At 58.1% G+C, this 13582-nt stretch overlaps 1 protein-coding gene across 7 annotated transcripts in view; it reads left to right on the top strand.

The window, feature by feature from the left end:
- Nucleotides 1-10430, top strand: part of TFEB (transcription factor EB) — a 55364-nt gene extending 44934 nt beyond the window's left edge. For all 7 annotated transcript variants that reach the window (XM_038554027.1, XM_038554020.1, XM_038554025.1 and 4 more), the window contains 8 exons: nt 3660-3885; nt 3971-4225; nt 4793-4870; nt 6631-6751; nt 6849-6905; nt 7482-7557; nt 8208-8355; nt 9330-10430. In XM_038554027.1, coding sequence (XP_038409955.1) covers nt 3682-3885; nt 3971-4225; nt 4793-4870; nt 6631-6751; nt 6849-6905; nt 7482-7557; nt 8208-8355; nt 9330-9818 — 1428 coding nt within the window. In that variant the 5' untranslated portion in view covers nt 3660-3681 and the 3' untranslated portion in view covers nt 9819-10430. The remainder of the gene's footprint in view (nt 1-3659; nt 3886-3970; nt 4226-4792; nt 4871-6630; nt 6752-6848; nt 6906-7481; nt 7558-8207; nt 8356-9329) is intronic.
- Nucleotides 10431-13582: the final 3152 nt, after the last annotated feature.

Genomic DNA, 13582 nt, shown 5'->3' with positions numbered 1-13582 from the left:
CACTGGGGGAGGCTGGGAATGGCCCTCAGGTGTTGAGAGTGAGCAGGTGTACTTGAGGGCTGGGCAGGGAATGTCCCCACACCCAGGGTCTCTCCTGGGTCACCCCACCTGCCCTCAGATTCCCCCCCCTTAGCCCTGTACTCATCTCACAGAGCCCCCCAGGCAGGGCCAGGGGAGGAGGCTGAGACGTGAAGGGAGCAACAGCTCTGCGGCTGGGGTGACAGCTTTGACAAGCGGGGTGAGGGTGGGGCAGCCTCACTGTGCTGTGCCACCTGGCCACCCTCTGTCAGAGGACGGCGGACAGGCTCGGGCTATCAACGCCTCTCAAGGCACAGACACCTCGCCGGTCACAGTTCTCTGATACCCTCTCCCAGGAGGCTCACGCAGCCCTGGTCGGGGTGGCTGGGCAGGGATTCCCGCTTCCGTTTTACAAATGAGCAAACTGAGGCTGGCACAGCCAGTGGGAGGCTGAGCAGGGCTTAGCCCAGGTTCTCCCGTGGCAGAGGCAGCTCCGGCTCAGCCTGGGACGGGCACCCAGCCCTTTGTCAGAGAAACAAGGGGCTCGTTCTCCCCCCGGTCCTCCTCGTTCTGGCTGGCACTGCCAGGTCCGGTGCTTCTCCCCCCAGCGGGGATCAACTGAAGTCAGATTGTTCCCAGAAGGATGGGCTCCCCGGCACTGCATGTGTGAGCATGCAGGGGTGCAGGGCACGCAGCTGCAGGGCAGTGGGCTGGGGTCGGAGCCCATGAGGTCTGCACGGCTGCAGTGGGAGGGGGGCGGGGAGGTGAAGACAGGCTACGTCTCTGTAGGAGCAGAGGAACCGGGTGGAGTCCACAGCTGTGTGAAACAGAGAAGGGGGGCGGTGGGGGCATCTGCTCTTTTCTCCCTGGGGACCGTCCTGTTGGGAGCTGGGCAGAGAGACCCTTGGGGCTGAGGCAGCCCCTTCGCTCATTCCTGACCTGGGGGGCAGAGAAGGGAGGAAGGAAGGTGAGTAGGGGTCATTGAGTGCTCAAAGCTCTGAGGTGGATGGTGCAGACCAGCTTTGCAAGGCAGCAGCTGCGGTGGTAGAGGGAGCCCTGGTTGGGGTCAGGTGGCTTGGGCCCCATTGGTGGTCCTGAGCCCACCAGACATGCAACCGGGACAAGCCCCTTCCCAGGTCTGTGTGGAGACAGAGCAGTCACCACGTCCCCCATCCACTGCCCCCATGGGCTGGGGAGCCACTCTGGTGTGAGTTCCAGCTCTGTCTCTGTCACCAGGTACTTAACTTCCCTGTGCCTCTGTTTCTCTTTAGCTGTAACAGGCGAATAATAACCAAAACTGCCTCGTGGGGCTGTTTGAGGTTAAAGTGCTTGGAACAGCGCCCAGCACACAGTAAATGCTCAAATAGATGCAAACTATTATTATTTCCATGATCCATTGGTTTTCACTGAATATTTGCCAGTACCTTCCACTAATGCTGACTTAGTCTGATGTCTGTCTGGCATTAGGCTATGCTGCTTTCCTTTGCTACCCCCCAGAGGTCTGGGTTTCATCCTTAGGATCTCGGGGTGCAGCTCTGGCCTTCAGTCTGTACAGCAGCTGACCCTGCCAAACTTGTGTTTATCCTTTACTTACCCATTCAGCCTACCAAGTGCTACGCTCTGTTCAAGACACATTGTTTTCACTTAACATGCTCACCAAGCTGCTTTTTTTTGTTTTAAGATTTTATTTATTTATTCATGAGAGACACACAGAGAGGGGCAGAGACATAGGCAGAGGGAGAAGCAGGTTCCTTGTCAGGAGCCTGATGCAGGACTCGATCCCAGGACCCCGGGATCATGACCCAAGCCAAAAGCAGACTTTCAGCCACTGAGCCATCCAGCTGCCCTGCTCACCAAGCTTCTGATGTAGAAATTGTTTACAAGTGAGGAAGCTGAAGCTCAGAGAGGTTAAGTGACTTGCCATAGGTCACACAGTCAACAAGTGGCAGAGCTGGGATTTAAGCCCATGTCTGCCCTGTTTCATAATTCTTGCTCAACCATGAAGTCATATGGCCTCTTGTAATATCGCCAGGATGGGACCCTCTCCCAGAATCCTGGGGGCTCTGTACCTCTCGGGGAGTCTCTTAGCTGGGAGGAGCCTTAGGCACCTTTCATTTTGTGCATAGGGAGACAGAGAGGCTCAAAGAGAAGGGATGTGCCATCGTCCCTCAGTGAGCTAGGGACAGAAGGGGCCCAGCTACGGGACTCATTCTGTCTTTTCCTTTTTCTTTTTTTTTAAGATTTTATTTATTTATTCATGAGAGACACACAGAGAGAGAGAGAGGCAGAGACACAGGTAGAGGGAGAAGCAGGCCCCATGCAGGGAGCCCACCTTGGGACACAATCCCCGGCCTCCAGGATCAGGCCCGGGGCTGAAGATGGCGCTAAACCGCTGAGCCACCCGGGTGCCCCATTCTGTCTTTTCCTCCAGTTTCTAGACTAGGCCTGGGGCCTTAGGCCCCCATCCCACTGAAACCCATGCACAATCAGGGCTGACATCCTAAGTGGCGGGAGCCCTCCATGGACCCTTGCAGGCCCAGGTACCCTGAAGCGACCATCTCTGCACAGGGTTGTAATGGCCTGTGCACTTGCTTTTCTCACTCACTGGAATGTAACTCCCCAAGCTCAGTGAATATAGGTAGCTTGCTGCTGTGTCGCCAGTACCTGATGTGTAAATAGTAATCATTCCCTGCACACATTCCTAGAACATCCACCACGTCCCAGGCCCTGGGCTGAAGGCTGAAGGCACAGCAGACAAAATGCCTACCCTCAGGGGAGTTTGCATTCCTAGTGAGAAAGAGATAGACCGTGAATGAAATAACTTAGCAAAAATGCATAATAGTTAAGATGGTGATAAGAGTAATGGGGAAACACACAGAAGGGAGTGTTGGGGAGGCAGGTAGGAGGGGCATCCCAGACTGAGGGAGGAGCAAGTGCAAAGGCCCTGAGGTGCGAGCTTGCCTGCGGTGTTTAAGGGAGTGTCAGGAGGCTGGAGGGTGTGGCTGGAACATTTGGAACAACAGAGAAAGTGTGGGGAGATGGGGTCAAGAGGGGACCATGCAGTGAGGATGGATCACAGAGGGCTTTTAGGGTAAGGACTTTGGCTTTTACTCCAAGTGAAACGGGAGCCATTGACAGTTCTGAGCAGGGGGAGGGACAGGATCTGACTTAGATTTAATAGGATCCCTCTGATTACTGAGTTGCGAGTAGAATGTTGTAGGGCAAGAAAGGAGAAGTCTGAACATTAGGGGGCTCCTTAAGATAAGGCAAGCTACAGGTTGGGAGGCATGGATGGCAGGGAGGTGGTGGTGGCAGGGCTGTATCTGAGGTCAGATCTGCCAGGATCACCATGTGGCCTGACAGAAAGCAAGGAGTCAAGATTGACTCCAACTATCTGGGACCGATCTGCTGCAGTTAACGAAGAAGAGATGGTCTCCGCTTCTGGCCCAGGAACCAGAAACCCTGGGTTCAAGTCTCACCTCTGTCACCCTCTTGTTGGGTGACCTTGGTCCCTTCTCCCTTCTGGGCCTCAGTGTGTCCTCCTGTACAATGGGTGCAGTCCCTTAGTCCTGGCCCCCTCCCTGAGACTGAGTGCTTTAGGGGGGACTGGCCCCTCACACACCTGCCCCCCTCGCCCGCAGGGAGCCCGTGCCAGTGGCCGCCATGGCATCGCGCATCGGGCTGCGCATGCAGCTCATGCGGGAGCAGGCGCAGCAGGAGGAGCAGCGGGAGCGCATGCAGCAGCAGGCTGTCATGCATTACATGCAGCAGCAGCAGCAGCAGCAGCTGGGCGGGCCGCCCACCCCGGCCATCAACACCCCCGTCCACTTCCAGTCTCCGCCACCGGTGCCCGGGGAGGTCCTGAAGGTAGGGCCTGTCCTAAAGCAAAGCCTGTCCCTGCCTGCCCTGCTTCTAGGAGCCCTAGAACCCTTGCCTTCTCCCCCCGCCCCAGGTGCAGTCCTACCTGGAGAACCCCACCTCCTACCACCTGCAGCAGTCCCGGGACCAGAAGGTGCGAGAGTACCTGTCCGAGACCTACGGGAACAAGTTTGCCGCCCACATCAGCCCTGCGCAGGGCTCCCCGAAGCCCCTGCCTGCTGCCTCCCCAGGGGTGCGGGCTGGACATGTGATGTCCTCCTCCGCCGGCAACAGTGCTCCCAACAGCCCCATGGCCATGCTGCACATTGGCTCCAACCCCGAGAGGGAGGTAAGTGAGGGGTGGCCGGTGGTGGCCGTGAGCAGAGTGGCTGCTGGGTGCTGTGCTCCTGCGGTTCCTAGTCTGACGGCAGAGGCAAGGTGCTGCTGGTACAGTACCTCCCAGTCTGAGGGAGACACAGCTCTGCCCCCAGGGAGCCCCAGTCTGAGGGGAGACACAGCCCTGCCCCCAGGGAGCCCCAGTCTGAGGGGAGACACAGCCCTGCCCTCAGGGAGCCCCAGTCTCATGGGAAAAGCCTCATCCCTACTTTTGAAAGCTCTGCTAGGAGAAACGAGAGAGTCCTAGAGGAAAGCCCAGCACACCTGCACAGCCATGTCCAGAGATAAAGTATATAAAGCAATCTTCTTGGGCAACTTGGCTTCTGGGGAAGAGCCTTGGCCTTGGGCCTGTGGGACCTGGACAACTCGTACTCTCTCTGGACCTTTTTCCTTTCCCCCGGAGATTAGCAGGTTAGGTGACGTGGGCTCCAAGGTCCCTTCAGGTCAGTGTCTGTCCCAGGGCCCTTTCTCCGTGCTTTTCTCCTAGCGGGCCCTCCCCAGATGGACTTTTCTCTTTCAGTTTGACGTCATTGACAACATTATGTGTCTGGATGATGTCCTGGGCTTCATCAATCCTGAAACTCAGATGCCCAACACGGTACTGCTGGCCAGGGTGGGGTGGGCATGTCAGAGGGAGGAGGGAGAGGTTCTATAGTGGCTTTGAGCCTGGAAGGTACCAGAGACAGGGGCCTCACCTGGGCAGAGCCATGTTGCTGAAGAGATAAGAGTCACCTCTGTGACAAAGCCCAAGGCCGAGCAGAATTATGAATCCACAGAGGCGTGCTCAGGCTGCGTGCATGATGGGGCTTCAGTGTGGAGTGGTGGCTGGGCAGTTGGGGAAGGCTTCCTGGGGGAGGGGTGGCTAGGGGAAGGGCAGGAGGTAGTGGTGCTGGGCCTCAGCAGAGGGGAGGCAGGGAAAGCATTCCTGGAGGGGAGTAGGTGGCCTTGAGCTGATGAGTTCTTCTGGGATCTGGGGCTTCCCTCCTCTAAAAAGCCTAGGACCCAGGGGGGACAGGCCTGTGTCCCTCACCGCAAGGGACAAGTGCTGGGGGGCTGGCTCTGTCCCCTCCCTCCAGCAGCCTCCTGGCAGTGTGAATGTTCTCTGGGCCTCCCAGGCAGAGGTGAGATAGCCGATGGGAAGGAGCCAGCCTTAGACTAGAGAGGCCTAGCTTCTGGCCTTGGTGAGTCCCTTAATTGTTCTGAACCCCAGTGTTCCCAGAAGCAAAATGGGGGTGATGCCGTCTAGCCACAGGAAATGGGAACGAGCCCTGCATAGGCTGATAGATACTCACACGGAGCAGGTGTGCCTGCCCCTTTTTGGAAGGCCGTAAACCTCAGCTGCTCACGTCTGCCACTTGAGACTGAGCCTACTACCCTGACTGTGGCCCCAGCTCCTACCCATGAGGGGAAGCCCCCAAATCTTGCAGTAGGAAGCCCCACTGCCCTGGCAACGTTGCCCCATGGCTCAGCTGGGACTGGTCAGGGCCAGTTGGGTCTGAAACCTGCTGCCAGCAGAGCACCAAAGGCTGGGGAGGAGCAGACGTCCAGAAGGCACAAGTATTTGGTCCCTCTAGCACTTTCCATGTATCTGATAGGATGCCCGTGTACCACTAGGCTTCTGGCCCTGTGATTGCTCGGCGTGTTCCTATGGCAGGAGCTGGGGTGACCATTCCTGAGCTCAAATCTCTCCCTGCCAGGCTTCTGCTTAACCCCCCCACCGGCAGCCCATTACAACATGCCAGGCTCTTTGCAAGTTCAATCTGGAAGCCCAGGGTCTGGTGGCATCTCCCAGCCTGCTCACATCACACTGTCCGCTTCTGCGGCTTGAGCTTCTGCCAGTGACAGCCAGCTCTGTCCAGCTCTGTCCTGCCCTGCATCTTTGCTCAGCTGTCCCTCTGCCTGTCGAGTTTTTTCACCTCTCTGCTCAGAGCTCAATTCAAATACCACACCCTCCAGAAACCTTCCAGAAACTCCAGAATAAGATTACGTGCTTCTCCCCTGGGCTTCCTAATGCCTGGGACTTAATCCCCTCATCTGTCACCCTCAGGGCTGAGGCCTGGTGCAATCACTCCGCAGGGCTTCCAGCCACTAGGCTGGTTGGTTGCTCCCAGAGGGCAGGAGCCACACCTTATTGAGCTCCCAAGCCTACAGACTTTCCTGTGGAGCTGCTGGTTGGAGAGGCCCAGTGTGGATTTTGACATCCTCGTGCTGGCTGTGGACCCCTTAGAACTGAAAGCAGGACCCCGGGGGACATCAGTGCAGCTTCCCCTTGGTGTCCCTGGGAGTGGCTTTCCCCCGGATGATGGGCCCATGGAGAGGGGGTGCTCACCGCGTCCCTCTCCCCACCTCACCCCACAGTTGCCCCTGTCTAGCAGCCACCTGAACGTGTACAGTGGTGACCCTCAGGTCACAGCCTCCCTGGTGGGCGTCACCAGCAGCTCCTGCCCTGCTGACCTGACCCAGAAGCGAGAGCTTACAGGTACCACCTCCCTGTCTCACGGTGCTCCCCACTCCCAAGTCCTCCCTTTTCTCCTGCCTCCCTCCCAGCTCCTCTCTCCTTCTCCCCCAACCTCCAGACGCTGAGAGCCGGGCCCTGGCCAAGGAGCGGCAGAAGAAGGACAATCACAACCTAAGTGAGTCCCGCTGGCGCCTTCTCCCTGCCTCCCTTGTCCTTGCTCTCATCTGGGCTGCCTAGAAAGCCTCTCTGATCTGAGCCCCAAGGTTGGCAGGGAGAGTTTACTTAAAAAAAAAAAAAAAAGCCACTCTGACCTGCATGGGTTCTAGGAAGGCTTCCCTACTCGAGATCTTACATCCTCCATGGGTGGGACTTGGGGGGGTTCAGCACTGCCCTCTGCCCTCAGCCCCTCTTTAGGAGGGGATGGGGGAGCAATATTCACAGAATCCCCAACACTTCAGAATGAATGGGTTTATCATATCGGATCAGATCATTGCCTGTAGGGAAGGAGTCCTAGCCCTGTGGCCGGGCGCGGCTACCCCTGGCAGCTTTGCTGTGCTACCAGCTGACCAGGTGACTCTGCCTCTAAGAGCCCCTTGGTTGTTCTGGCCCCGCATTCCCATAACAGTCCCCTTCCGTGAGTCCCCCATTACTTCCCAGAAGGGCCGAGGCATCCCTCCCTGGGCTGGGCCCCTTCTCCCCCACAGGGGTCCTCATCCTTCTAATTGCTCCCTCTGGGACTTGTTACCTCTAGTTGAAAGGAGGCGGAGGTTCAACATCAATGACCGCATCAAGGAGCTGGGCATGCTGATCCCCAAGGCCAATGACCTGTGAGTGGTTTCCGGGAGGGAAGGGGGAAGGGTTGGGGCTGTGGGGGGTGGGGAGTGTTGGCAGGTGACTCACCTGTATTTCCTGCACCGGACCTGGGCCTGCGCTGGTTGCCAGAGGGCTGAGGAGACAATCCCATGGTTGGGTACTACCTTCTAAAAGCTTATCATCTATTAGGGGAAAGAAGATCCCTCCACCCAAATCAGAACAGCTTGAGACAGATGAGCAAAATCCCGGAAGTGAGGTTGGGGCGGGGGCTTCCTGGAGGAGGAGTCATGCTAGGAACCTATGGCAAGGGCCTGGGACTACCACAGAGGGATGTTCAGGGCCATGAGGAGTGAGAGTGGGGGACACATATGATGGGTTCTGGTGGCAGAAATGGAAGGCCTAGGGAAGGAGGCTGCTCTGAATTATTTGCTTCCATGGGGTTAGTGAGGTGGGTAGTGGCAGCAAAGTCACCTGGCATAGTAGGGGGTCCGTTCTGTGCAGATGGAGCCTGGCCTCCTCCACAGATGGGAGTTGTTCGTGTCTAAGGTTTGCGGGCAAAGTTGGGATGTGCAGCATAGACTTCTGGAATGAAAGCAGGGTTTTGCTTCCACCTGCGGAGCACTTGGCAAATACCTGGCCGCTCCTGACGCTGTCTGGCCTGCAGGGACGTTCGCTGGAACAAGGGCACCATCCTCAAAGCCTCTGTTGATTACATCCGGAGGATGCAGAAGGATCTGCAGAAGTCCCGGGAGCTTGAGAGCCACTCTCGGCGCCTGGAGATGACCAACAAGCAGCTCCTGCTCCGCATCCAGGTCTGGCCCCCACACTTGGACCGGTTGGGTAGCTCTGCCTCCCGACCCCAGCCTGGCTCTTGACCTCAGGGGCAGTGCTTACACCTCTGACATTGGGGGAACGGGGATGATTGCCCACGAAGAGGGAGGACGGGTTGGTTGGCTAACAGGCAAACCCCAGCAACTTTAAGCAACAGATACCAGCTAGCAGTTAGGTTCTGTGAGGCCCTCATTCTGGGACCCAGGCCAAGTGACAGGCCCATCTAGAGTGGGCTCTTAAAGCCATGCGTAGCTCTTAAGGTGACACCTGTGGCTTCTGCTCACATTTCCCTGATCAGTGCAAGTACAGGCCTACACCTCACCTCAGGGGATGGGAAAGTGTGAACCTACTGCGAGGGTGGGAGGTGGGGAGGGAGGCAGAGATCTGGAAAGTGGCCGAGTGCCCAGTCTCACCACTGGAGACAAGCAAGGCTTGGGAGACTCCTGCCTACCACCTGGAGCCCAAGGTTGTAGTCCTGGCTGTGCTCGGGGTCTCTGCCTTCTTTGGATCTGAGGCTGGTTGTCCCTGCGAAGGGCGGGTGGGTGGCAGCCTTCTGATTCGTCCATTTCTCAGAGGAGATAGTACAATTGACATTACAATCCAGCACACATAGCCACACTCCAAGTGAAAAATCAAAGTTTCATGAAAGAACCCTCCTTCTTAATAGAGGCAGTGCATTCTGATCATTTCTATTCTGGTCCGGTCTAGGCAAGTCTATTTCAATTTAAGAAGAAAAAAATAGAGAGTGAGCTGGTCAAGACTCACTACAGTGGTTTCACAAGCCACTAATGAGTTGTGACTTGTAGTTTGAAAAAACACCGGTCTAGACTCTGGAGCTACCCTATACTTGCTTCCAGCTGAGCCAGTCTGTGGTCCGGGGGTGCCACAAGGGGAGGGGCAAGGGCAGCTGGTGCCCGTGGGTGTGCGCCCCAGCCCTCTCTGCCCCACCTTGCAGGAGTTGGAGATGCAGGCTCGAGTGCATGGCCTCCCCACCACCTCCCCATCAGGCGTGAATATGGCTGAGCTGGCCCAGCAGGTGGTGAAGCAGGAGCTGCCTAGTGACGAGGGCCCCGGGGAGGCCCTGCTGTTGGAGCCCGAGGTCCCGGATCCCGAGCCCCTGCCGGTGGTGCCTCCCCAGGCCCCGCTGCCCCTGCCAGCCCAGCCACCTCAGCCGCCGTCCCCATTCCACCACCTGGACTTCAGCCACAGCCTGAGCTTTGGGGGCGGGGGCGATGAAGGGCCCCCAGGCTACCCCGAGCCTCTGGGGCCCGAGCATGGCTCCCCATTCCCTAACTTGTCCAAGAAGGATCTGGACCTCATGCTTCTGGACGACTCCCTGCTACCCCTGGCCTCCGACCCTCTCTTCTCCACCATGTCCCCCGAGGCCTCCAAGGCCAGTAGCCGTCGGAGCAGCTTCAGCATGGAGGAAGGCGACGTGCTGTGACCCTGACTGCCGCTGCCCTGCCGGGCCGGGGCTGGGGCCACGTCCCTCCCCACCTTCGGGCTGCACTTGTGTGTGAAGTAGCCAACTGCCCTGCCTCACTCCTCCCTGTTGGCCCCCTGTCTGGACTTAGTGCCTGCTTGGCAGCCTGTGGGGATCGGGACTCCCCGGGGATAGTCCTCCCGAAGGGGCTGGGGGAGAAGAGCCCTTCGGCCCAGCTCCTGGAGGTGAAGCCATGAGGGGAAGGGAGGGGACAGGGGTGCTAGAGGTAAGAAGAGGTCCTGGGAGGGTTGTCATCTGGGTCTGATCCCCACCCCTGCTGGTGAAGGAGGACACGCCAGAGCAGGGGGTTCAGGAAGTTCCTTCTCCGAGGCAGCGACTGGTCCAGGGGGTGCCCAGGCCTGCCTTTCTGGGACTCAGATGGCAACAAGTCTGTCCTCCAGCCTGGCACCCCCACCCCCCTTTGGTGCTAACAGCTCTCTACCAGGTGGTATGAGGGCGGGGGCGGCCGGAAGAGGGGGCGCCGGGTTCCTGTTAGAGCACGGGGTCACTGCTGGAAAAGCAGCTCCCTCCAGGCTCCCCACTTTGTGCCTTTAGTAAACACTGTGCTTTGTACCCGCTTGTCCAGTCTCCTTGGTGTGGTCTGGGGCTGACACACGGGGGAGGGTTTGACCCAGTGCACACGGTTACGGATTTGGAATTCAAAAACCCTTGATGGGGCTCTGGGTAGGGGGATACAGAGAGGAAGGAACAAGCCCGTCACTGGGTCCCCCCACCTCCCAGACTTGCCTCATGGCAAGCTGGGGATGTGGCCTGACTTGGGGGCCTTGGGTACTTGAGGGGGGTCACTGTCCCTCCTCCTGGCCACAAGATGGCGCTGCAGCCACGCGGTTCCACACCTCCAGCTGTGGTCTGAGACAGCTGCGCTGGGTGGTGCGGGGACCCCGCTGCTCAGAAGCCAAGTCTTCCGTTCTTAGAGGCTGCTTTGGGGCACCCCTGGCTCGGGGTGGGGGGTGCATATTTCTCCTGGTCCTGGACGCCTGTTTTAGTGGTGGCCTCTCCTGAATTTTCTCCCTCCCTGGGTGGGCTGACAGCTGCTTGAGAAAGAAGGTGGGGCAGGCAGCTCTGTGGAGGCAGGGCTGGCCGCCTCTGCTCTTTGACGGCCCTAGCAGGACAGGCCCTCTAGGCACTGAGGAGCTGAGTCCTCTGGGCTTGGAGAAAGAGGACCTCAACTGAACTAATTTGGGGGGAGGCAGGAGTACCAGATTCTGGGTAGATGCAAGGATGAGGGCCCCATTCCCCTGCTCTGGCACTGTCTGGCAGTGAGGCCTCTGCAAATCCTTTCCTCTCTCTGGGCTTCTAATCCCCATGCGCCTCTGCTCTGAGACCCTGGGATTTTATGACCTCACCCAGGATGGGGAGGTAGGCTTGGGGCGGAGAGGGGCAGAGTGGCAGCCTCTTGAGTCCCAGGGGTCTTGGGGGAGGGAGGACAGGGTCTGGTTCTCTTCCAACTCTTCCCACAGTCTTCAGGCAGAGACCAAAATGGTTTTTCCCTCACGGGGCCCTAAGAGGCCGAAGGGGCCTAATTTAAAAAAAATTAAGAATCCCAGGATGAAAATGGCTAAGAGGGCAATTTCCTCTGTGCAGAACTGGAGATCAAATCAACATTGGAGCAATTAACGTGTGAGGGGAGAGAAGGGAAGGGAGCCGGGTGTGTGGGTGCCCATGGTGGCTGGACCGGCAGAGGCTGCGGGATTAATCTCAAGGTCAGATGGAGCCGCGGATGACCTTGCGGAGTTGGAGCCGGCCCAGGAGCAGTGGCATCTCCCCCTGCCCCACAGTCCCTCCTTGGGACACCCCCGCCACACATGCACTCAGCCCCTCCTGGGGCAAGCCCTGGCCTCTCACTGGGAGAGAGCCGATGGGCCCAGGCTTGGGCCCTGTGGACCCTGGAGCGGGAGGGGCTGGCAACTCCCAAGTCCAGTCCTTCAGGCAAAATTGGGGACTCTCCCATCCTGTTTTGTTCTCCTTCATCCTGGGGATCCAGGCAGTGGAGTGGAGAGCCGCCCTTCTGCTTCCTTGTACAACCCGTCAAGACCGCTGTATTCCCCAGCCACCTGCCTGCTGGCTTCCTGTCCCCGAGGGCCCATCAGCCCCGCCACCACTTGCAGCCTGGGAAGCAGGGCCTGGACCCTCCTTGGCGCCGATGAAGGGTGTGAGGAGTTCTGCCCACAAGGGGGCGCCACAGGGCCAGGGCCAGGCCGCAGCGCGCGCCCTCTAGCGGGGGGATAGCGGCGTCTCAGCGCCACTGCACATTCCGGGCGGTCAGCCTGCGGGCCCTGCCAGTCCTGCGGGTTTGGGGATTTGGTTAAGGCCGGCACAGGTGCAACCCCTGTGCACCCTGGCAGGTGCATGTCCACAAGCCACCAGCCAGTGTTCGCGTATCTGAGACTGGGCTGCATGGCCCTTAGCTTGTGGCTGAGATGGAGTCAGGCCCTCAGCTCCGGACTGGTGGTTATGAACATCTCTATTACTATTTTTGAAGATTTTATTTATTTATTCATGAAAGACAGAAAAGACAGAGGGAGAGAAGTAGGCTCCCCTGTTCCGTGGGGTTTGAGCCCAATGCGGGATTCGATCCCAGGACCTGGGATCATGACCTGAGCCTAAAACACACACCCAGCCGCTTAACCACTCAGCTGCCCCTGAACATCTCTAATTAAATAAGAGGGGGATGCTTTCTTCACTGAGGCTTTTTATTGGTAGACAACACCCTCCCAGATGTCAAGTCTACGAGGGGGAAGTTATTTTTTAAAAGGTAGAGGGGGTAAGTGGGCTGGTGTAAAAACACAGACACATCCTTCCAACCCCCTCATTTCATGGTGGAAGCCCTCTCCCTCTCCCCACCCCCCCAGGCCTTGAGAACAAGTAAAAGTGTAAAAAGGGATTGGGGTCTGGGAAAGGGGTCCAAGCTAGGTAGGGGAAGGATAAGACACTGTCACAGCTGCAGGTCCCACGTGGGGTCCCAAAGCAAGAGGCAAGGTGCTGGACATAAGGATCCTCATGCCACCCTCAGCTCCACTTCCTGTGTCTGTCAGCCTGTCCCCACCAGCTGCCAGCTTCTCACCCCCTTGTACTGTGAGGGTGTTGGGATCTGAGTCCCACAGGCTGAGATAGACACGGACACACTCGCTGATAGACACACACTGGAAGGCAGCTTTCCACCCCCCGCCTCCCGCGGAGATCTCCCCTTCGGGTCATTCGGACAGGTGGCCAGGCGTGGATGTGGGCCCTGCTGAAGCCGGGCTGGGGAGGGGGGCACTGGCTCTCTGCTCCTTAGTACCTCCATCCTCAGTGTCAGGGAGCCCTGGACATCCAACCATGCGTCTCCTCCGAGGCCTGCTCCAGCATCCCTAGGATGGGGCTGTCTGGGAAGCTGGAACTGGAGTGAAGCCTGGACCAGAATGTCCTCTTTGGGATTTCCGTCACCCACTGCTCCTTTAAACTGAGATTGTTCCTTCACTGTTTGGAGAACTGACTTGGCTGAGCGTCCATACACACTCTGGATCTCCCTCTACACCCACACATAGGCCCTTATAAAAAACAAACTCCAAGTGTAACACTCCTGCTCCAAACCCATGCCCCCTTCCCCATCTCAGGGCCCACTCCCCTTCCCAGCCCCTCCCAGCCACCCAGCATATCAGCTACAACAGCTAGAAACAGTCCCTGGGAGGCCCCTCCTGCCCCTCACCTGCTGGGGCCCCCAC

This window comes from Canis lupus, chromosome 12, assembly GCF_011100685.1.
Source record: "Canis lupus familiaris isolate Mischka breed German Shepherd chromosome 12, alternate assembly UU_Cfam_GSD_1.0, whole genome shotgun sequence".
In the NCBI taxonomy this organism is placed as follows: domain Eukaryota; kingdom Metazoa; phylum Chordata; class Mammalia; order Carnivora; family Canidae; genus Canis; species Canis lupus.
The sequence above is the reverse complement of the archived record's forward strand: the minus strand, read 5'-3'. Positions and strand labels throughout refer to the sequence as shown.